At 46.2% G+C, this 23813-nt stretch overlaps 1 protein-coding gene and 1 long non-coding RNA gene across 8 annotated transcripts in view; one reads left to right on the top strand and one right to left on the bottom strand.

Annotated features, from left to right (window-relative positions):
• Positions 1–23813, top strand: part of Epb41l4b (erythrocyte membrane protein band 4.1 like 4b) — a 151197-nt gene that overhangs the window by 75897 nt on the left and 51487 nt on the right. For 6 of the 7 annotated variants that reach the window (NM_001355492.1, XM_011250068.1, XM_006538087.3 and 3 more), the window contains one exon: positions 2409–2473. In NM_001355492.1, the coding sequence (NP_001342421.1) occupies positions 2409–2473 (65 nt within the window). Of the gene's footprint in view, positions 1–2408; positions 2474–3992; positions 5547–23813 lie in introns of those variants that run through there. The other variant, NM_019427.2, reaches the window with a different exon arrangement.
• Positions 13166–17201, bottom strand: Gm34738. Its single transcript, XR_390591.4, has 2 exons — positions 13426–17201; positions 13166–13287 (listed from the first exon to the last, which is right to left on the bottom strand). It is a non-coding gene; the product is annotated as a predicted gene, 34738 (long non-coding RNA).

Genomic DNA, 23813 nt, shown 5'->3' with positions numbered 1-23813 from the left:
GCCCTTAGGTTCCTGTTAGTGCAGCTTGCCCATGCTTGTCCATCTGGAGCTCTTTGCCTCTTATCTGCTTGCTACAGTATCTTCCACTTTGGGAGCCCCTCCTCCTTTGCTTTTAAGTTGGAAGCTCCCAGCTCCAGTGGAATTCAGCTCTTTGTGTTAAAACCATGTGGCCGGCATTACTAGAATAACCACCTTCTCCTAACACACTTGAGTAGGAATTTGGCATCTGTAGACTTCAGAGATCCTAAGGTGACTCTGGATGGATGGTATGTGCCTTGCTTCTCAGATGGTCATTTGTTTCTGCTTAAAGGTGACTCCTAACTTGGAGTCCTATATTAGTCTCCCCCACCCCCACCCCATTGCTGTGACAAAATACCCAGTACTGTCTACTCTATAAAGTAAAATAAGTTCATTTAATTCATAGCTCTGGAGGTTCAAGAGTAGTGCTGGTCTCCGCTCAGCTCTGGTAAGGGATTTGTGGTGTAAGAACAGGAGTGTATGTGGAAGGAGAGATTACATGGTGAGATGGGGAGCCAGTACACAAGGGTCCAGGAGAACTAACCAGGGTCCCTCTGAAGACCCCTAAAGACTCAATCACCTCGCTGTTGGGTGGCCAGCCCTTGCAGGAGAGAGAATAAAAATAAGAAAGTAAAAACAGCCCCACCTGCCGTGACCCCGCCCTCTTCTGCCTCCCCTTGCATTTGCTCCCAGTGACCATCCAGGGCTGTGCTTGTTCATGGCAGATCTGCGGGCACTCTAGGCATGGATCTCTCCACAGGGTTGCTAGGAGACCCTGTACTTGGCCAGTCTTAGCGTCCCTGTGTCGTCCCATCAGAGTTTGGCTATAAGTGGACTGGACACTTCATGATGCTGTCTGAGAAGGGTTGTTGGAAAGGGGATAACACAGCAGCACTGTTCGTTCTTAGAGCTACAGAGTCAGCCAGCTGCAGAGTCAGCCATGTTCTCAGTGAGGACACTTGTCTCTTGAGGTGGGGCAGTTCTTCATTGTCCCCGAAATTCCAGTAAACTTGGCTTCTCTCTTCTGTTATTGTGACAAGCAAAGAGACACACATGCATTCCTCATTGTGGACAGAGTACCTGAGGTAGCATTAAAGTAGGAGATATACCAAGGAAGGGTCTGGAATCTCCTTTTATCCCCAACTCTGTGGATGAAGTTTCTGCCCCTCTCTCTGGTGAATCCAGTGTGTTTAAAAGCACGGAAGAGCAGAGGGCCTAGTTGTAGGTTAGTCATTCTCTCTTGTTGGAGTCTTAGTGTGTGGAGCCTGGTTATGGCTGGCTTTGGGCTAACCACCCAAACCCTATGGGTTTTGGTATCCCCAAAAGAGACAAAGAGAAGGAGGTTGCACCAGGTCAGGACTGAGGTCTTCCTGCAGACATGCCCCTCCAGATCCCACGCTCTGCGCCATGTCGTCTGGGGGTGCCAACAGGCACTTTGAAGGAGGAAAGAATGGCTACAGGAATACAGAATAGGCAGGCAGCATGAGAGCCTCGCAGGGCCATGAAGATTGAATTGAACAGAATTGCAGAGAATTTCTGTAACAGAAAGCAGGCCACTGCTTATTAACCACAGCAGCAGGGGCAAGGAGGAGGAAGGAAAGAAATAATTAAAAGATTAATGGTTGCACAATTGAAGTGACTTTCAGGTTGGGGGAGCAGATTTTACCCCATATCAAGTTTAGCCTTAAGACACCCCATGGCTTCTGACAATGTCCCGGGCTGCTGCCCTCTGCAGGTGAGAAGTGGAATGACAGCCAGCCAGCTACCCTGCTAGGCCCATCCAGGCGTCACACTGGTTTCTTAATCTTCTAGGGAACAGCTTCCTACTCTCCTTCCTTCAGTCCACTCCAGTCTCCAGTCTCATCAAATTAATAGGTCCTCCTAATGATGTTACTGTTTATGCACCCACGATACTGTTGCTTTCATTACTCTGTCCTTCCAGCCCTGTGTGTGTGCCAATGTAGCTAGGCTGTTACGTGTGTCTGTCTGTCATCATCTGTTTGTCAACAACAAAAGTGGCTTCTGAAGAGAGAAGCCACTCAGCCCATCTTCCTTGTGAGAGGAGTGTTGTCTGGCCAGGGCATGCTGGGTAGACTCCTTTGAGTCAGATGTGGCACCTGGCCTCCCAGATCCTTCTCTGGAGATGGTATTTGGTGAGCCAAGCCCTAGGTTCCAGCCCCCAACACCTCCCCATCCCCCTTTGTTAGGGAAGAAAGGAGATCATCCTGGGAAAGGCCCAGCTGCCCCTCCCCCCAGGGCTTGGTTCCAGCTTCCTATTCACAGCCCCCTTGGCCTCTGAGGTGGGTGCCCTTGCTGGAGAAAGCAAACTGTGTGCCGGCCATTGAAATCCAAAGGTCACTGAGTAATCAGCTTTGGTGTTTCCTTTCCAGCCTCAGTACCATCCTGACGTCCACCCCAGCCAGCCCCGGTGGCGCCCTCACTCTCCAAATGTCAGGTGAGTTTTCGAGCTTACAGAGACCTGTAACAGAGACCTGTTTTCCTGTCCTCTGGAAGGCCCCCCTGCACACCGCAGGAACAACTCCTCAGGGCGATAGGACCAGGGCAAAACCAGATGTTTTTCACAGCAAAGGAAGCAAGGGACCAGTCTGTGAAATAACGAATTTTTTTTTTCTTTTAGTTCTAACCACAAATATTTTGGTTTGGTTTTATATCAGAGATGTTGCTTAAGATTTCCAAGTAACATTTTCTTATTCTGAGAATTTATGTTCTTGGAATGAGAGTGAAGTTGTGTCGATAGCGATTTCCTTTTTTTTTTTTTTTTAAGGATTTTTTTACCCCTTAGGAATAAGGGCAATGTTTCTTTGGTGGCAGTGTTCAGCCAAGGAGAGTCTGTATTTTTAGCTCTGTGGTTGCTGTCTGAAGACAACAACAAGCAATGAGGATTTGTGTGAGAACACACGACTATATCCCAGTGAAACCCGATTCACAATAGGTGGGATTTGGCTAGAGGGGTATCAGTATCCCCTGCACTGCCCTAGGAGTGACCTGGCACCTGCCATGCTATTTGGAGTCAGGACCATCCCTGGGGAGCAGACGTGTCCTTAAGATTTGCATTTTTAATGGGTCTTGATTGGCATTGATGCTTCCAGCTCTTTCAGAAGCATGGGTGGTGACTTCAGGCTGTGCGAGGGGGAGCTGTGAGCCTTTGCTTCGGAGGAAGCATGGAGAAGGAGCAGTCGAATCAGATGTGGCTTGAACAAGTTGGGCAAAAGCTCATGGGGATCATGTGACACAGTGGGGGCGGTCTTCAGTAGTAACACATTGCTATTCACGGAGCATTTTAGGGCAGAATATGTTAGTGGGGTGATAATTCTAAACCTTAGTGTGACTCAGACGAAGGTGGTTTGTTTTTCAGACATGACAGGTAGTCACGAGGCTTAGAGGAGGTGTCATCTTGTTACCATTGGTCTAACCAGATTTCATACCCGGCATTCTCCCTCCATGGCAATCCCACACCGATTCTTTGCCCGGAGGCAGCAGGTTCCCTGATGGCCAGGCTGATGCCAGGATTAATTGTCTGCTGAGAACCACGACTCAGCCCCATGCTAGACCTTCTATAGTGGGACCCAGGTGGCACCCTGCACTCTCTGTGTTATAGAGCTCTCTGGAGCTGCATCCTGAGGAGAGTTGATTGGTCCACACTTGTGGCAGATGCTATCCAAAACCATAACCATGCACATCAGATTTAAGGAGGCTTCCCCCCATCTAGCTTTCCCTAGATTGCCCTGACCGCTAGACACCCCTTGCAAAAGTATAACTTTGCCAGAAACAGCTTTTATGAGCTTCAAAGTTGGTAGACGATCACAGTGGGGTTTTTTTTTTTTAACCTTCTGAAGTCACCTACTACTACTTCTGTGTCAGGCACCCCACTCACTCCCCCATCCCAACCCCTGTTTCCTTTGTGTATGCATGCTTGACCACGCTCATTTCTGAATTGTCTTCCATTCTCCCAGTAACCATTCCATCTGCAAACAAAACAAGCCATGTTTTCAGGATGACAGGCCACACTGGAAAACCTCAGCCAGTGGAGATGGCAGCCACTTTGACTATGTCCAGGACCAGAACCAGAGGAACTTAGGAGGGGCGTACAGTGTCACGTACCGGGACAAACTCATGACCGCACTTTGAGAGACTGAAGCCTCCTCCGGTCACCACCATGGTGCCTTTGCATTCCATGAGGAGCGTCCTGGCATCGCATGAATGTTTTTGTACAAGTGTCATTAGTGCTTTTCGTGTCCCTGTAAACATTTGAAGATAACAGATAGCCATGATTTACTGTGGAATGCATTCTCAATTATGAAGGTAGCTAAAGGCTCAGGAATCGTTTTGATATGCTGGCTTTAAAACTGAAGTCAAAGTCTCAACCATCATGCTGTGTATCCTGATAGTTTTGTCATTTATCCAGTGGGGCCACATAAAGCAAACCAGCAAGACCAAAGCTTGGGAAAATAGCTTAGCACATAGGACTGTTTGTAGGAGTGGAAATCGACAGGGACCAGCCTCCCTTGCCGTGTGACCTTAGCTAAATCATTCCCCTTTCTTTGATTTCATTTCCTCCCTGAAAAGAACGGGCTGGGCTAAGTGATCTCCAAGGTCTTCTATTCTGTGATCTGTTAAGATTTCACTTCTCATTTGGGGTGAGAGCATGCATCCAGACTAACTCCCCATAAGGACGACTATAATACCCCTTCTGTAGCAGAAGCTCAATAAAGATTACAAAACTCATTAGGTATTCATCAATACAGGGAGGCTTGGAGTTTTCCATCTGTAAATGGGTTAGCCCGTGTGGAATTGAGCCTCAGTGCTGATCACCAGTTGCATAGCATGTTTCACTAGAATTTACTTCTCAAACGCAAGGATGCTTTGTAATGTCTCAGTGACTGGTGCTGCTACCCTGTGTGATCAGCGTAGAGGCTGGGTTCCATCCTAGACTTAACTCCTTTGACCAGCAGCATGCAGTTGAGATATAGTGGGGGATCACAGGAGAGCCTGCCGGGTTTCTGCAGGTCGTGCCAAAGCACTGTGTTGCACAGAGGGATGCATATGCCCCCCTCCTTCTGTAGGACCCCAAAGCAACATGTTGTCTTTTAGGGTGGAACTTGTACCAAAGTATTTATTTACCCCGATTCAAGTAGCACCTCTCTAACCTCGTTACGTCTTCGTAGGCAGTCCCAGGGTGCTCTTCTGTTTGTGTTTCTGTGCAATCAGTTAATTCTGTGTCACTTTGATATATGTGATTATAATTTGGCTCCTTTTAAGCCCTTTGGGCATGTGTATAACATCTTCTCTTGCTAAAATCTGGCCTTTTTAGTTCTATGAAAGTCTCTTGAGGAGGAGGGGATCAGTCCTCTGCACACTTGCACAAGGGAGTAGACCACCTACCTATAACCTCCCCACAAGATGCATGTTTACAGGCGTGTTCCAGTTCAGCAGGTGTTCTCATCCCCAGTGTATGTACTGCATCCATCTGAATAAACGTGTTCTGGGTCTCTTCATCTTACTGCTAACAGTTTTTACAATGTGTCTCCAAGTAATAAAGATTATTCCTACCTTTGTTTTTTTTGGGGTGGGGGGTGGTTTGTTTGTTTCTGTTTTTTGGACTCCATCTTCATTGCGTTGATTCTTCTGCACAGAAGCCTCCCTTTGATCTCACTCATGGTACAGTTGACTCAGGGTGTCCGAAGGTGAACCTTCAGTTATGTGGTTGGGACAAAACCATCCTTCACTGAGGCTCCTATAGGTACAGTGACTGGGGTGATTCTCCCGATGCGCTTCTGGAAGAGGCTGCAGTACCTGTCTCCATGTGTAGGCAGAGCAGAGAGACACCTGGGTGTTCCCTGATAACAGTCCTGTGGTGACGGGTACACCTTCTCGTGGTTGCTTACCTCTTCTTGGCTCTGTCTGTGGCTTCTTAAAGATGATCCTCGATCAAAGCCTTCTGCTTAAACTGCTGATGAGTGGATTAATTAGCTGCTGACATGGACTTTCTGGCTGTGACATGGACGCTTTCCGTTCTTCATCTGGGTGACCTTTATCTACTGCATGGTGACTGTTCTTGCGGCCTTGTTTTTCTGTTCCTGTTGGGGATGGGTGTTGCTCAGGGGTCCCTTCTTTGCTCCCTACATTCCTCACTAACAAGTCTCCTAGAATCACCTCGTTCTGTCAACTTGTATAATGCTGTTGACTCTGAAAACAGCTCGGACTATTTGCATGAGTTTCTGCTCTGACACTTCAGTGTGGATATTCCATGCACAGTTCAAACTCTACATGTCAAAAAAAAGTCAGATTCCTCTTTGATCACCACTCCTCGGATGCACAAATTTCCTTCCCTCTCACATTCCCTCTTGCTAAGGGCGAGTGTATGCGAATATCAGCCACAACTCTTGCTCTGCCTAGCTACCATATCCAGGCAGTTCGTAGCTCTACTTAACTTGGCTTCCTTCATGATTCCTCCCAACACCGTCTTGCAGGAATGTCTTCTCTTGCTCTCTGATCTCCACAACCTTTGCCGAGCCTGCTCTCATCTTTCTGCAGCCATATATGAAGTGTCATTCCAGGCTGGGCTGGGCACTTCGCCTCATCTCTTTGCTCTAGTCCGGCCCGACTCCACCTGCCTGTTGGAACAGTAATAGCAAACCGCTCGCGTCACACCTCATGACTGTCACCCTGCAAATGCTGTTCCTTCCACGGAATCCTGTCACTCCCAGATCCTGCTTAGCCTCTAAGCCTCCGCTCAGACGTCATCTTCTCCGGGGACTCTCTTGACAGCCCTCACCTCTGCAAATTGGGTTAATTCCTGTGTTCTGTGTTCTACTACTGCCTCCCCTTCCACCCCCAGACACGGGAACATTGTACTCACAACTTTGTATTGAAACAGCCTCTTTTGTTCATCTCGTCTTAGAGCCTTAGACTCCTTAATACAAGCTTTGCCATTGTTCCCGGTGCCTGGCAGATAGCAGGTGCTCAATGGCTGTCTGCCTAGAGAATGGATTCATTTTAAAGGGAATTTCTAACCAGGTAGCAGGCAATGATAGCTCATCTCCAGTCTGGTCTGAAGTACCACATTTAGTCTGGAGCATTACATTTTGAGTAGGACATGGGCCACCATGTATTCACAAATCCAGCTTCATCCTGTGTATGTTATCCAGCGTGTCTCACTTGGTGTAATGGTGAGCATGGCAGTGGTCCAACCAACTGACATCGGTAACTCCATTAGGTGGCTAGTGATCTACAGTCATACAGAGGGGTTAATGGACAATTGCATGCTCCTCGAGTGTTGCTTTATCTTCCTGGCTACACTGAAAGGTGGGTAATAGCATATTGTTACTGATGGAGTTGAGGCAAGCGGTACCTACGTGTCATACAACAGGTAAGTGCCAGCCTCTGGGCTCTTGTGCCTCATGGCTGTCCTCACAGTGTTGATCCACAGCTCAGCGAGACTATTGGACTATTGTGCAGTTCACTACGTTGAGGTCTAGCAGCTGACTAGACAACTGCCTTTCTAGACAACAGCCTAGTGGCACTCCACTGTCATCCCTATTGTCTGTGGTAACTCTCTCCATCTCCACTACCATCCCTGTCATCCATGGGCTAGTAACTGCCTACACCCACCTGGGGCTAGGGACCTCCATCTGTAACCAGATCCACTCTAACCATCTATAACCATCATGACCTCCATCTATATGAGAACCTCTATAACCTCCACCACGCACCCCCTAGTTGTCTAGTGACCCTCTCCATGCCTCATCCCACTCTGGTCCAGTAGCCTATTTATAGCTACTTCCCTCAACTCATTCTCCATTTTCAAAACGGCAGAGATGCAGTATTATTTATAGTGGAACACCCTTGCGAGAGATGCCCCACATCTTCCCAGCAATTCTTATGTTTTTGGTTTTTGGGTTTGGTTTGGCTTTTTTAACCATCAGCTGCAAGCAACATCCAACCCGCTTTCCCACAACTAATGAACTTATTCTGGTTTTGGAAGTCACAAGCTTAACAAGCCTTCGCGGCTCTGTGGGCCCTCAGAGCATCTAACAGTGAGCTGATGTAGCTCATGGTCCTTACACAGTCTTCACAGTCTGCTGGTTGGTTCCATCCTGCATTCGAAGCTGTCTTGTGTGCTTCATTCCTCAAGTGTTCCCCATAGAAGATGCTTCTCTTTAGCAGCAAAGATGGAGTGAGGACAGGGCTGGGGGTAGTGGGGAGCGGTCCCTTCTGACTCCCTTGCCTGTTAAAACCATCCACCATCCTTCCAGGTCAGTGACTCCAGCCTCCTGTGTCCATCTTGGAACAGGACAAATAACAGGGCCAGCCTGTTTGGTGCCCTTGACTTTGCAGCTTTTACCTAGTTCTTTAAAATCTGAGTTCATCAAAGAACTCTCTGGGCAGCCATATTGATCTTTTTTAGATCAATAGTTCTCAAACCAAGCTCTAAGTCAATTCCCTGACTGGCCAAGTTTCCCAAGTGCTCGGGTAAATACCACAGATTGGCCCAGAATGACTGGCTTCTGCATCTCCCACCAGGAGGCAGTGAGCAAACCCAGGCCAGGGGGTCCGGGGTGGGGGCCAGACAGAGAAAAGCCAGCTGTTGGTAAGGAAAACTGGCCCATTTTAAGGAGCCCCTGGGGTGTCTAAAAGGCAAACAAACCCGAAACTGGCACTCAGCTGAGCCTAGGCAAGAAGAAATCAATAATTCTGCAAATAGGCCTACTTCTCTCCCAATTAGGAACCAAATGATAGCTCACACAATTTATTCGAAACGTTGAGCTTTGGTCCTGCAGAGATGGCTTACTGGGTAAGAATTCTTGCTGCTTTTTGAGAGGACCCAGATTTGGTTCCCAGCACCCACCTTGAGCAACCTACAACTGCCTCTAACACCAATTCCAGTGCCCTGTTCTGGTCCCCATGGGCACCCGCACATACTTGGCATTAAAACATGTTTACAAAAACAAGCTTCTTTTAAAATGCTGGGCTCTATTTAAATAGTTGCTGGTAAGACTTTCTTCCTTCCTTCCTTCCTTCCTTCCTTCCTTCCTTCCTTCCTTCCTTCCTTCCTTCCTTCCTTTCTTTTTAAATTTAAAGATAGACTTTCTCTACATAGACCGCCTGTCCTGGAACTCCATGTACACCAGGCTGTCCTCAAACTCAGAGAGATACACCTGCCTCTGCCTCCTGAGTGCTGGGATTAAAAGCATGACCCACTATACCAGGCTTAGGACTCAAATTTTAACCATCACCACAAGGTGCGGGGTGAGCAGGGGTGGAAGCTTCTCTTGGTTAATGCCATTGCTTGGTTTGACAGTTCAGTTTTAACATACATTGGTGGCAAGGGGGAAATTATATATAAAATTTAAGTAGATGTAATGCTAAAGAGGAAGTGGGTGGATCCCTGGGGTGTGTATCAGTAGCAGAGCACTTGTCTAGTGTGGCCATGGCTCTGGGTTGAATAGTAGCTAAATCTGCCTAGTTAGTATGAGTTGCCGCTTCCTAAATGGGGGGGGGGGGGGGCATTAGAATTTGGGTGCTAATGGTATAGCTTTGATTTCACCATCGCTACCACCTCCGAGTTTGTCAGACCATTTCCTGGTCATTGTTCTGCCCTTCTCAGGAGACTGGGTACTGGTGACATCCAAGCATTAGACAAGGGTGACCACAACTATCTAAGGACCTGTCTCAGAATGAAAGCCCATTCTTGGAAACAGGTGCAAGATTATAGAAGCTTGATGGCAGGACATTTCAAGCCAGATGAAAGACAGACTCAGTATGACAGGCCCACCATATGACATTCTGGTTGTCCTGGGGAAATAGGCTTATAGGTCTCTGGTGAGGCAAAATGTGTGAACTTTGGAGTCATGTGCTTTGAACCTCAACTTTGCCACCAGCCATGTGACCTTTGCCAATTTTCCAATTTGTCTCATTTTCCTCATTCAAAAAAAAAAGAAATGTAACACTATTTTGCTAAGGGACTCAAATTAGGTCTGGGCAGATGGCTCGGTCAGTAAAGTGCCTGTTGCGTGAGCTTAGAGACCTGCGTTTGGGTTGCTGGCACTCACCCCTACTCACCATGTTCATGGCCTGGGGGTGTCTATGATAGCCATTCTTTGCATTTCAAATGAGTGAGTTTATTAAGCACGGAGCACTCAAAAGTAAAAGGATAAATAACAAGTGGCCAATAGGTAGGAACAGCAAATAGAGGGTCAAAGATGAACACTGAGGCTAAAGCCATCTCACGGAAACTGACAAGCAAGCAGCTGCAGATCCCAGTAGTACCCTCCAGGGAGGCTTCCAAGAAAGAGAACAAAAAACCAGCAGAATAATAACATCCTCACACCAAGAGCTTACAAATCCCTAATACAAACCAGCTGGGGAAGCCACTAAGGCAGCCAGCTAGAGGTCCCAGGAGAGACAGTCCCTGGCAAGTGTCACCTCCAGATCCAGGTAGCATCATCACATGGATGCTTAGGGAAATTGAGCCCACTGGGCTACTGGTGGAGATTTCCTCGGTGGACTCCCTACTGCACAACTCCTGGCTTCTCTTTTTCCACTGTAGGCATCTTTTGTATCATGGGACCAAGAATAGTAACATCTTTTGGACTTAATTTGTCTTCTAGCTTTTCTCAAGGACACGGTGTTTTGACTCTTGGGACGGTTTTTTTTTTTTTGCTGTTCTCTTCCTCCCTGTTACAGAGTCAGGGGAGGTACAGCCCATTCCTGGACAAGGTGCCTCAGAGGACACTTTAACACAAACACGCTCAGGTCTAGGATGGGAGGGGGCAACTCTCTTTCCAAAGCCAGCTTGTTAGTGAGCTCAGATGACACAGGACATTGTACCAGTAGAATACACCTTCCATGTAAAAAAGCTGGACTTGGTGCAGATCTGTAACATTCCTGGGGTGGGGTCAGGGCAGAGATAGATCTCTGGGACTCATCAGACAGTTAATCTGGTAAGCCCAGGTTCAGTGAGAAACCCTGTCTCCAAAAACAAGGTTAAAAAATGATAGATGACTTCTGAACTTTACCTCTGGCCTCAACACACACTTGCAAGCATACATTTATAACACCTCTGATATCTTTGCCCCCACACACAGCACACACAAGTAATATCAAGGTGTTGTGCACAGTGTCTAAGGCTATCTGCTTGCAATTTTCAGTAGGTTTTGAACAGTAACACCTTGGCAGTCCATGTGAACAGAAAAAGAACAAAGGTTGTGCCTAGCAAAAGAAATGGTGTGTCTCCTGGGCCAAAGGAGGAAGCTGTGTGTTCTAAGTTTAGCAACAGAGAGGGTGCCTGGTTTTAGAGGAAAGATAAAATGAAAGACGGTTCATGGTGCAGAAAGACACCTCTCTTTGAAACAGGGTAAGAGCAGAAATACCATGGGGATCTTTTGAGGAAGGATAAAAGGAGAAATAGAAATGATATTTCTGTCTGCGGTCCTGGGGGGTAACGGCCAGGCACCGTGTTTGCCAACAATGCTGTTGTAAATGGCAAAGCTGACACAGGGTGGAGAGTAGGTGAGGGCTCAGAACGCAGTCCACCCCTCCGGTAGGTCTTGAAAGTTTGGAGAGTTTAAAGTGTCTGTGTAGTCCCCGAGTTATCTAGTTCGGGGTTTTAGCTCAGACAAAGCAGGTCTTTGTTAGTATACTGAACAAGAGAGCCATGAGGGAGCTGAGGAGATGGCTCCATTGGTAAAGTGCCTGTCACGCAAACATGGCAAGCTGTGTTAGGAGCCTGTGTACCCTTGTAAAAGCGGAGCTCACGTGAGGGGCCTGTCTGCAACCCCGTGCTGGGGTTGGGAGGGGGAGAAGGGTTTCAGGAGCCGTCACTGTCAGCCAGCCTGGCTGTATCAGTGAGTTCCAGGCTCAGTGAAAGACTCAAAATAAGGTGGAGAGCAACTGAGGCAGACACCCAACATTGGCCCCTGGCTTTCACACACATGTACACACAACTGCACACACAAGCGTGTACACACACCCACCACGTGTGCATGCACACACACAAACTTTGTAATAAAGGGAACCAATGTGCTATTAAAAAAAAACAGTCAATGTACAATGGTTAAAAACTCAACGACTAAGGCAATGGTTCAGTGGATAAAGTACTTGCCACGTAATTATAAGGACTTCAGTTTGATCCCCGGAGCCATGGAAAGCCAAATATAGCAGCATCCATGTATAATCTATGTACTCCTATGTCAAGGTGGGAGGCAAAGATGGGAGAATCCCAGTAACCTTCCATATGCCACAGAATCTAAAGAGGACCCCTTCTCAAGGCAGACGGCGTAGACTGATACCCAAAGTTGTCCTCTAACCGTCACACGGTGCCGTGTTATGCATAGCACAAAGACACAGAGAGAGAGCATTTTTAAGCCTCTAAGTGACTTCTTTTTATTCCTCAGCTTTCCAGTTCTGAGCTGCATTTCTTGTCAATCTCAAGCCAGTCTTACATAGGAAGAAGCACATGTGTTTACTTAAGCAGTCAAAACTGAGAGACATACAAGCTGCATCACCTGTCGACGATAATTGTATGCTAGGCACTCTGTTTGTGCACTTGAACAAGTGAACTCTATAGAATAAAGCTCCGGGGAGTAGACTTGCTGAGCCAAAAGGTGTGTGCATTATAATTTGAGCACTTTTATGTTGTTCTTCCCCCTAAGGAGATGTGTCATGTGTTTGTACCCTCTACACATGACAGAGGAAAGCACGCTCACAGAGCTGTTACTAGCTTTTAACCGTTTTTTTTGTTTGTTTGTTTGTTTGTTTGTTTGTTAGTCCAATGGGTAAAAGCCAGAATGTCTCTGTCCTCTGTTTCTCAGTGAGCAAGTTTGTGCCCGGTTCACTGTTTATTCCGAATCATCTGTTCTCCTTTCATGCTCCTTAATCAAGATCAGTTGTAAAGTGCTTGCCAGGCACGCATGAAGACCTGAGTTTGGATTCCCAGACTCCTATAAAAGAGGCAAGCATGGTGGTACCTGCTTGTAATGGGGAGGTGGGAAACAAGCAGGTCCCTGACGTTTGCTGGCCAACTAGCACATGCACACATAACGCATTTGCAGACATGCACACACACACACATAGAAGTATGCACACATAACACAAGTTTAGGGTGCTTAATTAACGTTTAAGCATGCCCTCTTAGCATTTTTTATAATGAGAAAAAGAAAGCAGGGGTTTGTTGATCGTTACTAGAACTTTCTTGACATTGATCTCCAGACGTTCGGATGACCATCAGCATGCTGTCGCCCTGGAGAGCTGAAGGGGGAACACAGACAAGATAAAAATAGCTGAGATTAGGGAATTGATTTCTCGTGTCTGTACTTCCTTTCCTGCTAAGGTTGCTGTTGAAAGCTTTCTACTCCGACTACTACACACTCAGATGCGGTGACCTACCTGTGCATTTGACCAACGAAGGACCTCCTTGTAGTTATGATTGTATTTCTGATAGATCTGGTCCAAAATTACAGGTGCATCCCAAGGCTGTGAGTGGTTTTAATGGAGAGAAGACTGCAGCTTTTAAAAACATCACAATAGTTGTCTAGGCAACCCACTAAAAGGGGTTAGAATAATTAGAGTCACACCCTACAGGAACCCACCTAATCACTCCCTGCCTGAAGGGATGGCTTGAACATCCTTTTTTGGTGGCTAAGACCTCATCAGCAAGAGTTGCTGTGCTAATGACCCAGCCAGCATCCTTCCTGGGCTGACTGATGAATGCTGTGCGCCTATAATAAAAGCAATTAAGCCAAAAGCCCTGAAACCCAGCCAGTACCTGGCCTTAAAGGCTAAGGATGCTTCTTATAGACACTGGTAAAGAGCCTATGGGATCTGGGAAAGGGACAGAGGCCTACTTGACATTTGCATGCACTAATGAATACCAAGACAGACTCCTGTTCCTTTATGTCCTCTCAGAAACACATAGGCAAGTTTCAGCTCCAGTTCCAGCTCACAGTGTATGTCCCATAATTACAGTGTCGAAAGCCTGCCCTCCACTCATTGTATATTTTATCCATCTAACCCGAACTTCATTTGGAATGAACCATGTTTTAGTTTCATCCATCCCGTGAACTGGATGGTGTCTGAGGATTGGAAAAATATTCGTCCCAGCTCATGACCCCATTCTCCTGCAGCTCAGGGTAGCAGGGATGGTAAGGGATGGGCTATTTAGAACATTTTTTAAATTATTATTTTATTTTATTTTTTTAGACTCTAGCGGCTCAGACAGGGATTAATTGTACTACGGCCCCTTGGGGGCTGCTCTGTAATGGGGATTCTTAAAGCCCCCGTTGGCAGAAGTGTGTTCCTGCTGCTTTCGTCCAGAAGGAAAATTTCACTTAAAGCAAAGAGCAGAGACAGTGGGATACAGAATTGAAAGCAGAGAAAAGACTAAAGAAACCATGAAGGAAAAATACTTTTGGATGCTGTCTTAGTTAGGGTTTCATTCCTGTAAAGAGACACGATGACCAAGGCAACTCTTATAAAGGAAAACATCTAATTGGGGCTAGCTTACAGGTTCAGAGGTTTTGTCCATTATCAATCATCATGGCTGGAAGCATGGCGGCGTGCAGGCAGACATAGTGCTGGAGAAGGAGCTGAGAGTTCTATATCTGGATCAGCAGACAGCAGGAGGTGAAAGTTACACACTGGACAGACTTGAGCTTCTGACTCCTCAAAGCCACCCCGTAGGAACACACCTGCACTTAACAAGGCCACACCTCCTAATAGTACCACTGCCTATGGGCATATGAGGGCCATTTTCTTTCACACCACTGCATATGCATTGGAAATAATGCCATATGCAGAGCTACTCTGATGTAGCATTTGTTTTAAGGACAAAAAAGGTTGAACCAACTGTCAGTCATGGGGCCCTGAGCAAAAGGGAATTCATGAAATGCTCATTCACTAGAATGGATCTGAAATTGCTAACACCTTGCGATCTCCTCACAGAGTCCTATGCAGCCCCTCCTCACAGCTCAGTATCACCTCAGTGGCTCATGTGTACTTGTGCAAGTGCACATACATATGCAAACACACATACACATGCACATACAGGCACTCATGAGAACACACCGTAGGAAGGATAATACCAGGATAAAATGCATCTTCTGAAAGAAAAATGTCAGGTACCAAATACTTAAGCCTTTCATTGAAATCACGTGTAATAACTGACTTCATCAATTGCAAGGTGAATGTGTCTGTCCCATGCTGGATCACATAGGGTCACAGAATCTTCTAGGCTGTCCCCAAGAGGAGCTGTATTTTACTCTACAATTTGCAAAAGTAAATTAATGTAGTTAGAAGCAACTAGGGAACTCATAAGCAAAGTGAAACCTTTACGAGTAAATATTTGAAAATTACCTAAGAAAATGAAAATCTAATGCATTGCAACAAGTTCATTAGACACGCATTTACTAGGCGTCTACGCTCTCCCACATACTGCTGTGTTGGAAATGACATCTGACTCCAGGCTGCTAAGACACTAATTGAATCAAGAGCCCCCTATCAAATATGGAGTCACACATCACTCATGTTAATAGACTTAATTTGGAAAGTTGATTATTTGGAAATGTTCTTGAAAGAATTTTAATTTGGGGAAATTTCCCTCTACAAGTAAGGGGCCTATATAAAGGAATCTAAACCGCATTTTAAAATGTAACAAGGAGGGGGTTGGCTCACCCCTTTAATCTCAGAACTTGGAAGACAGGCAAGTGGATCTCTATGAGTTTAAGGCCAGCCTGGTTTACAGAGTGAGATTCTTATCTTTAAAAAAAAAAAAAAAAAAAGGCCATGATGACTTAGACTGGAGAGATGAGTTCTGGCTGCTCTTGCAGAGGTCTTAAATTCAGTTCCAAAAATTCATAATGGTGGTTCACAAACACCTGCAACTCCTGTTCAAAGGGGATCAAACACTCTTCTTGACTCAGAAGACAAGCAGACGGACAGACAGACACATCCTTAAAAATGTGTCAGGTAGGAGAGAGGTGCCAGAAATAGAACCCAGGGTTTTGTGCACAGTAAGTGTACACACACACACACACACACACACACACACACAGACACACACACACACTGACCTTTCTCTCTAGTCTTTGTTTTCTTTAACAAATGAAACTAAGTTTCTGTAGGAAATCACCTTAATGAACACTCCTAACATTTGTAATGTGTCTGTCTCCAAGACTTTGATACAGTTTTTTTCTCTTCAAACCAATTAAGCAAGAAGTACAATGTTACAAAAGTATGTTCGACCCTAGCCAAAGAGTATGTTTTCCCTGAATTCAGTAAGAACTTGTAACCTTGTGTGCTAAATAAAAACTGAAATAAGTAACAGGTACCTTGGAACCAAGATGGTCATATGTCCCTTCTGCTATGTCAGGTGGACACAACAGTGAATACATGAGTCCAGGATTTCCACTGCAGTTGGAAATGCTTAATAAACACCAAGAGAGGGATGTGTCTGAGACCCTGATGAGTAATAAGAATTCCATGAACTCACAACACACAGCAAACACACAGTGGGGTAGAAGCCCACTTTCCTTTGTTAGCCACAGGCCTCTCCTGTCATCCACAGGGCAAGGCAGTGCTACTTATCCGTAAAGAGTCAAACTGTCTCTGGCCAGACCCTGCCTCTGACAACCTATAGCTGTGTGACTCCGGCAGAGTTACATACGCTTTGTTTCTGCTTCCATGTCTAGGAAAGAAAGATCAATAGTCTTTAAGTGGCTTTTGGAGAGTAAATAAGTTGGCAGATGGTACAGTGTTGGGCATTCAGAAATGTCAATTGGAGGGATCCCTTCATATTTAAAGAGCATAATAAATCCCTTAGTTTTTTTGAGGCGATGGACTTCTGGCTGACATCTGACCCATAGAACACCATGCTTGGGTGAGGCACAGTTCTAGGTGAGGAACCTGAACATGGATAGAAATGGCATTTCCTGGCATCTGTTCCGTGGCACCTGTAGAAAAATGACATATTTATAATACATACTCTGGATTGTAGATGAGGCTGCTTTGCAGCCCTTCTGTGAGCCATCCATTGGCAGCCCTCCTGAGATTTCCATCTGCAGGCCTGGCCAGGTTAGTTCTGAGGTGGTATTTGCAGTGTGCCCACATCAGCTCAGAACTAAAACAGGAACCAGTTTGTACCAGCCAGGCTTCTCCAGAAAGGGCATAGAAAATTGTTGCAGCTTCAGTGCTATGTAGACCAGTGGTTGTCAGCCTTTCTAATGCTGCCACCCTTTAATACATTCTTCAGGTTGTTCTGACCCCCAACCATAAAATTATTCTTGTTGCTACTTTATAACAGCAATTTTGTTACTATTATGAATCCTAAATATCTAATATGCAATCACTGTGAAAAAGGTTGTTTGACTCCCAAAGGGGTCGCAACCCACAGGTTGAGAACCACTGAGGTGGGCACTGCTTGTACCTGCAGTGTCATTGCCGATGAAGGCATGGCTGTTGATATAAGTGGTAATGTACATGAGCTGTGTAACCCAGATCAGATGCACTGTGGGGGCAGGGCATGATTGGAACACTCTGTGTCTAAGAGAGCTGTCAGGCTGGCACAACACTTTTGTGGGAGATTTCTTAGCTACCCAGACACTCGTCTATTAAAAGCTGAGCATCATTGTGACTTCTGGGCCTGCTTGCTTGATGAGAAGGTGTTGGGAAAGTGAAAGGAATGCCACAGGGATCGCTGTTAATTCTTTCAGCTGGGGAGACAGGGTTAGAATGTGGGACAAGGTCTTGGAATGATTAGCATAGGAGAGGAGAGGGGGTGAGGGTTTAGTCCTCTGTGTTTTCTATGCATTCCCAAAGAAATGTCAAAGAAAAGAATGGCCTAAAAAGGAACACTGTTCACGGAGGCTGTGAATGTAGCACAGACAACCTGAAAGGGGAGTGTGTCAGTGGCCTCTCCAAGAAACTCACAATTAACAAGGAAGAAAGTGGGGCATGGCTTCAAACAAAAGGACACAGAATTTTATTTTATTTTATTTATTTATTTGGTGGTGGCTCTGATTTGTTTTGTTTTAAAACTAACTCTCACTGCATACCTATGATCAGCCTGGAGCTTGCTCTACAGACCAGGCTAGCAGCGATGATCCTCCTGCCTCATCTTCCTAGCACTAGCCCCATCTAACTGATAAGGAACTTTATGGCCAATTGCTCTGGAGCAAAGAGGGATAGGTTTTCCCAGCCATTCTTGAGGGTGGCCTGCAGGAGGAAAAGGACAAAGCTATCTGACATCTGCATTTCCTCTCTTCCAGTTAGAATGCACTAACTGCAGAAGGTAGAGTTGGGGGTGGGAGGGATAGCCATGCAAGCTAAAAAGACAATGGTCAGGAAATAGTTGGCTGCATTGGGATCAATTTGAACCTTCGAGCTAAAAATAATAGATGCCCCCCAAACACTGGGAAAGTCAGCCTTTGTCACTGCTTAGTCAGCACCCAGCATGCCAGAGCCACCGTGGAGAGATGCCAGGAGAACCAGGCACTGTCGTGCAGCTTCTTGGAAAATCGATCCCCAAAGCCAGTGAGAAGCCGGATGGTGATGCAGTGGGCAATTCAAACACCGTCTTTTTAAAGCACCTAGCAATGGGAAAAGTGCCTGTTGGAGGAAAAGCACAGATCTCAGGGCAGGGGGAAGTCACTGCTCAAGGGATTTAGTAACAAAGTGGAAGGAAGGGCAGTCAGAGTCTAGCCTGATGTGTAAGGTTTTGCAGGAACAGCATTTAATGTTGAAACATTAATTAACCTTTATGCTCCGGAACCAAGACAAGGACAACAGAAGGCCTTCTGCGTCCTCCTGTTATATACTATCGACCAATGCAGTAAGCTAAGAAAACAAAATATGGAATACTATTCATCTGAGCATCGTAAAATCCAAGTGAATTACAGCTAGTAAGAGGCCAGAAGTAGTAACTCTGTGTGTGTGTGTGTGTGTGTGTGTAAAGAGAGAGACAGAAAGACAGAGAGATAGGAGCCTGGGGAGATGACAGTAGGTAAGTGCCCTTCCTTTGCAAGCATGAGGACTGGAGTTCAGATCTTCAGAAGCAATGTAAGAGAGCATGGCTGTAGCCTGTAGCCCCAGCATTTGAAATGGCAGACACTGGAGGACCCTAGAGCTTGCTGGCCAGCAGCCTAACTGAAACAGCGAGCAGAGTCCCACCTCAGTGAGAGACCCTGTAAGGTGGAGAGTGATGGAGAAGGGCCCAAGTCTGAGCACATGTGTATGCATGGCTGCTGGCACCTGTACTATCGTGTGCATGCATCACACATACAGCACGTACAGACATGTACACCTACACACACCTACACATACACACACACACAGAGAAGCAGGAGGGGGAGGGGAAGAAGTATAAGATATTAGGAGATGTAATAACTGGTACTATTTTAAATTGTGATAAAACTGAGAAATACCTTGGACTGTGGTTAATAACATTAGTCCTATACTGTAATGAAAAGAAACAAAACAAAACTCTGACCAATGAACATTTTAAACCGTCTTAATGAGCAGAGAGAAGGATGTGCCTTACGTATATGGTCTCCTGAAGCACAGCATTTAATGCTCCAAACTGGAATGCCAATGGGAGGCTTCCATGGTAAGCTTGAACTCTAAAGAAACACATGTATGCGAAGCACAGACGCTTTCTCGTTTGTTTCTCCTGCCTTCTCAACTGGAATAGACTAACTGCAGAAGCTTCCAGAACAAAGAGAAAGAAATTGAAATCTAAGCTAAAGAAAGGGAGCAGTCAGGACATATTTGACTTGAAAGAAGAAACAGGACTGTGTGAGAAAGGAAATCAGGGTTAGGCTACTGTGTGTGGTGACACTAAAAGAAAAGCAACAAAGTAACAACATGGTGAGTAACAAAGAAACAGACCAGTCCAGTGCTGTGGGAGGAAAAGCTGGAGTAGTGCTGACCGGGCGGGTTAACCTGTGTCTGGCAAGAGCAATCAGGAAAATGGAAACGAATCTAGGCATTTCCTACAGAGGGACTTTCATACAAGGCTCGATTATACAAAGGACAAAAGAACTGGACCTGAAGTACCACTGAAGCAATCCCAACATGAGAGTAATTGGAAACTGCTTACCACCCCAGAACCAAAGGATAAAGGATGAAGGGTGATGGCACCACAGGAATCCAGGGTAGGGGCTTGGGCTACAGAGCACTCATGGCGGATGCTGAAACATCTGTGGGGCACAAGATGGCGAGCCAGGGTAGGGGCCCAGAAGTGCACTGAACTCCTTGGAGTGGGTTGGGGAAAGTGGCATGGAGCCTGCGATTACTCAGCCTAGTGACCAGTGGAGCAAAGAGGGCACCTCAGCTTCCTGAGCAGGCACAGACTGCTCCTTTCAGGAGGGTGAAGTGGTTCTTCATTTCAGAAAAAACATATGTCAATTTCCCATCAATCCCCATGGGTTTGTCATCCAGATGGGAGACAAGAAGAGAAACAGCAGGATACCTACTCTTAGGCACACACCAAAGCTATGCAAGACCTCCACACCCAATGCCTAGTATACCCTGTCAGCTCCAGGCCTTAGAAGTTGAAGAACCCTTCTCTTACAATGTCCAGTGTTCCCCTGCCCCTGTCCACTCTTCCATAACTGTCAGGACTTCCTTACTTCAAGCATGTCTACCCCAGGAGGTCTCCTCTAACAATGTCTCAGGCTAGACTGAAGTCCTTCCCCTGCCGACTGCCGTGCCTGGCACAGTGCCAGACAACAGAGCTGGTCCCGGACTATTGACTGAGTGGACTGAGGCTTTTGCTGGCCTCCCATGAACCAGCCCTTCTTCCAGCACAGCTGGGACACAAATACATATGGCGGGTTCTGTTCCTGCTGAGCTTACTGGATGGTAAAGAGCGTGAGGGTGTCTCAGCCCGAGGCTTTTGAGGAGGACTTGGATTCTCCTGATGAGTACTCCATGCTGCCTTAAATAGAAGCTGAGCAGATGGTAAGACACAGCAGATGGGCAGCCCTTGGGGCACCGAGTGGAAAGGTGGGAGGCCTGGATTGTGTCCCGGACTCAGCTGCTGGTCTCCGGCTGTGTGACCTGCTCCCCTCCCCTCCCATGGTGAGCCCATATGCAAAGTGAGCTGGTTGCAGGTTGGAGAAAGGTGGTAGTTCCCAGGCCAGCTGCAGGATTTAGAGATAGGTGACCATGTCTAGAGGAGAATAACATCCATATTTCCAAAGATCTCCAGCTTTACTGGGATCTGTCTCGCATAGTGCACAGTTCAGCAAAATATACAGTTGGTTATATGCATGATGTTGTTTGGTCATGGTTTTTGCTATTTTAGGAACATTGCATTCCTCCCCAAGAAATTCAGTAACAATAGACTGTCAATCCTGATTCCTCCTACTTCCGAGTTACTTCTAAATAACTCCTAAGCTTCCCCCCACTTGTCTGGTCTACACATGTCCTATAAGAGGAATCACGTATGTAGCCTTTGATATCCATCTTCTTCAAGATAGCATAGTGTTTTCAAGGTTCATTTAAATTATAACATGATCCTGGGGTTCACGTCTTTTTCATGGCTTTGTAATTTCCCACTGTAGTGATAACCACATTTTGACTATCTGTTAATGGATGAACTCGATTGCTTCTACCTTTGCGTGATTATGAATAATACTGAATGAGCATTCAGGTACAAGTTTTTCATGGATCTTTTTTTCCCTTGGATTCTTATCTTGGCGTAAATTGCTGGACCATGCAATGATATCTTTAACTCTTTGAGGACCCACCAGGCTGTTTTGTTTTTGTTTTTTTTTTTTTTCCAAACTGAATAAACCATCTTACATTCCCTCCAGTAGCATATAAGAGTTTTCCTAGTGGCTTTAACATCTGCCTGAGTTTAAACCTATAGAACCAGAGGGTATTGAGGACTCCATTATAAGGTTCTGTGGTTTCTTATCCCAGCTTAGATCCCCAGGGCCCGTGTCACCCAAAACTTGCGTACACTGCAAAGGTTGTGATTAGCTTCTCAGGAGCACCTTCACTTGGCCTTTTCAAAAGAAAGCCCTGAGTCCAGCCTCACCCTTTCCTTGCCCTGTCCTGGTAACAATTCTGGTGGTAGATTCTAGAAATACTGTGGCTTTGCAGAATCTCAAACACCCCATGAGCCTCAGTCTCTAGTGAGCCTGGAGTTGGCCTAGTATCCTGACCCTTGGCCGATGTCCCTAAGGCTAGAATGTTGCTGCATGTTTTTGAGTCTATCCACTGTGAGTCTGACTTTGCTGAGGTTAACGGGCAGATGCACAGCCTTGTGGATACCATTTACTTCAAAGCCTGTGTTAATGATGCTTCCAAGATCCTGCAAGGATGACCCATGAGGATGAGGCCTTGAGAAATCTCCTAGGCAGATCCATAACCAACAAAACTCCATGTTTGCATCTTCAGGATGGTCCCTGTATGTGAACAGAGAATGTTCCCAATTCATTCCACTGTGACACTGTTCCTGTAGAGATGCAAACAAAGGTCTACTTACCCAGCTAGAGATCCAACAACAGACCAAAGTAACAAACACCACCAAAGTCCAACTTGGTGAACCACTGAATTCATTGGAGTTACTACAGGAGCTCAGATGACTCAGAAATATCACTGAAAGTCCACCTTAGCAGGGGTGATAGCTCACACAAAAGCTGGAACTCTGGGGGCTAAATCACTTACAGGTAGCTCAGTAGGCTGGAACATGTCCTCTCTTCAGGAGCCCTTGCTGCTTATGTAAGCTTGTGAGCCTGTGTGTTTCAGGAACTTGCTGAGACTTGTGAGTTGTTTTCTTCCTGAGTCTTAATATCAGAGGGAATTGCCCCACAATAGGAATAGCTATTCTTGCTGGGACCCTCAGCTGCACCAGATTTCTTGCTCTAGCCCAGGTAGTTTCCTTCACTTTTGTCCATTGTTTTCCCATTTGTCTTAACCCACTCCTACCCCTTAGATAGCTGTAAGAGAGATCACAAATGCATATTTTATTTGACATATTATTATGTCACTTCTCATTTGTGGCATGTATATTGGGCTTTTTGGTTTTGTGGGGTTTGGTTTGTATGTTTTTACTGTTTCACTTTTCATGCTGCATTTTTGTTTTGGGTTTTTGTTTGTTTGGTTGGTTGTTTTTAAAGTAAAGTAGTGCACCCTTTGCATATGTAGAGACAAGTTTGTGATACCACTATGGCCTGTCAAGCCTGTGGTAGGCATTACTCAGCCAATCACAGCACTTTCTCCCTGAGCAGAGACCAACCTCAGAATTCTTCTCCCATTCTGGGCAGAGGGTGAAGATGTACCTGGCATCTGACATGGTGTCTGTCTGCCATCTTTCAGGAACTGTTCCTCAAAGCTCTCCAGCTCCTCTTCTAGTCCTGATAGAATGCCAGCTCCCTACTCTTGGCCATGTTTCCCCGCGGGCGCTCATTCCCCTACTCACTGTGAACATTGGAAGCTCAGCAGAGCCTCCCGCCCGCCCTCCCTTCCTCCCTTCTTTCACGGATGATGTACCATTTGCCTGCCATTTCCTTGCCCCTCCATGTCTCCATGTTTTCTTCTTGCATCCGGCCAGTGGCTCTCTCCTGTCTCTCTGTCTCTCTCACCTCCTCACTGATCGGCCCTTCATGTCTTGGATGATCCTAATGCCACTTGGACTCTGAGCAGGCCAGAAGTGGTGAGGATCAGGGCAGAGGAAGGCCATCCACGGACTGGGAAGCCATCGCCAGCCCCCACAAAAAGGCATCTGCTCTTCTGAGGGCCCCACTGTACCCTTAAAGGGCAAATATCTCCAG

The sequence above is a fragment of the Mus musculus genome, chromosome 4 (genome assembly GCF_000001635.26).
Source record: "Mus musculus strain C57BL/6J chromosome 4, GRCm38.p6 C57BL/6J".
NCBI classification, from domain to species: Eukaryota; Metazoa; Chordata; class Mammalia; order Rodentia; family Muridae; genus Mus; species Mus musculus.
Note: the sequence above shows the minus strand (reverse complement) of the source record. Positions and strands in the feature narration are given on the sequence as shown.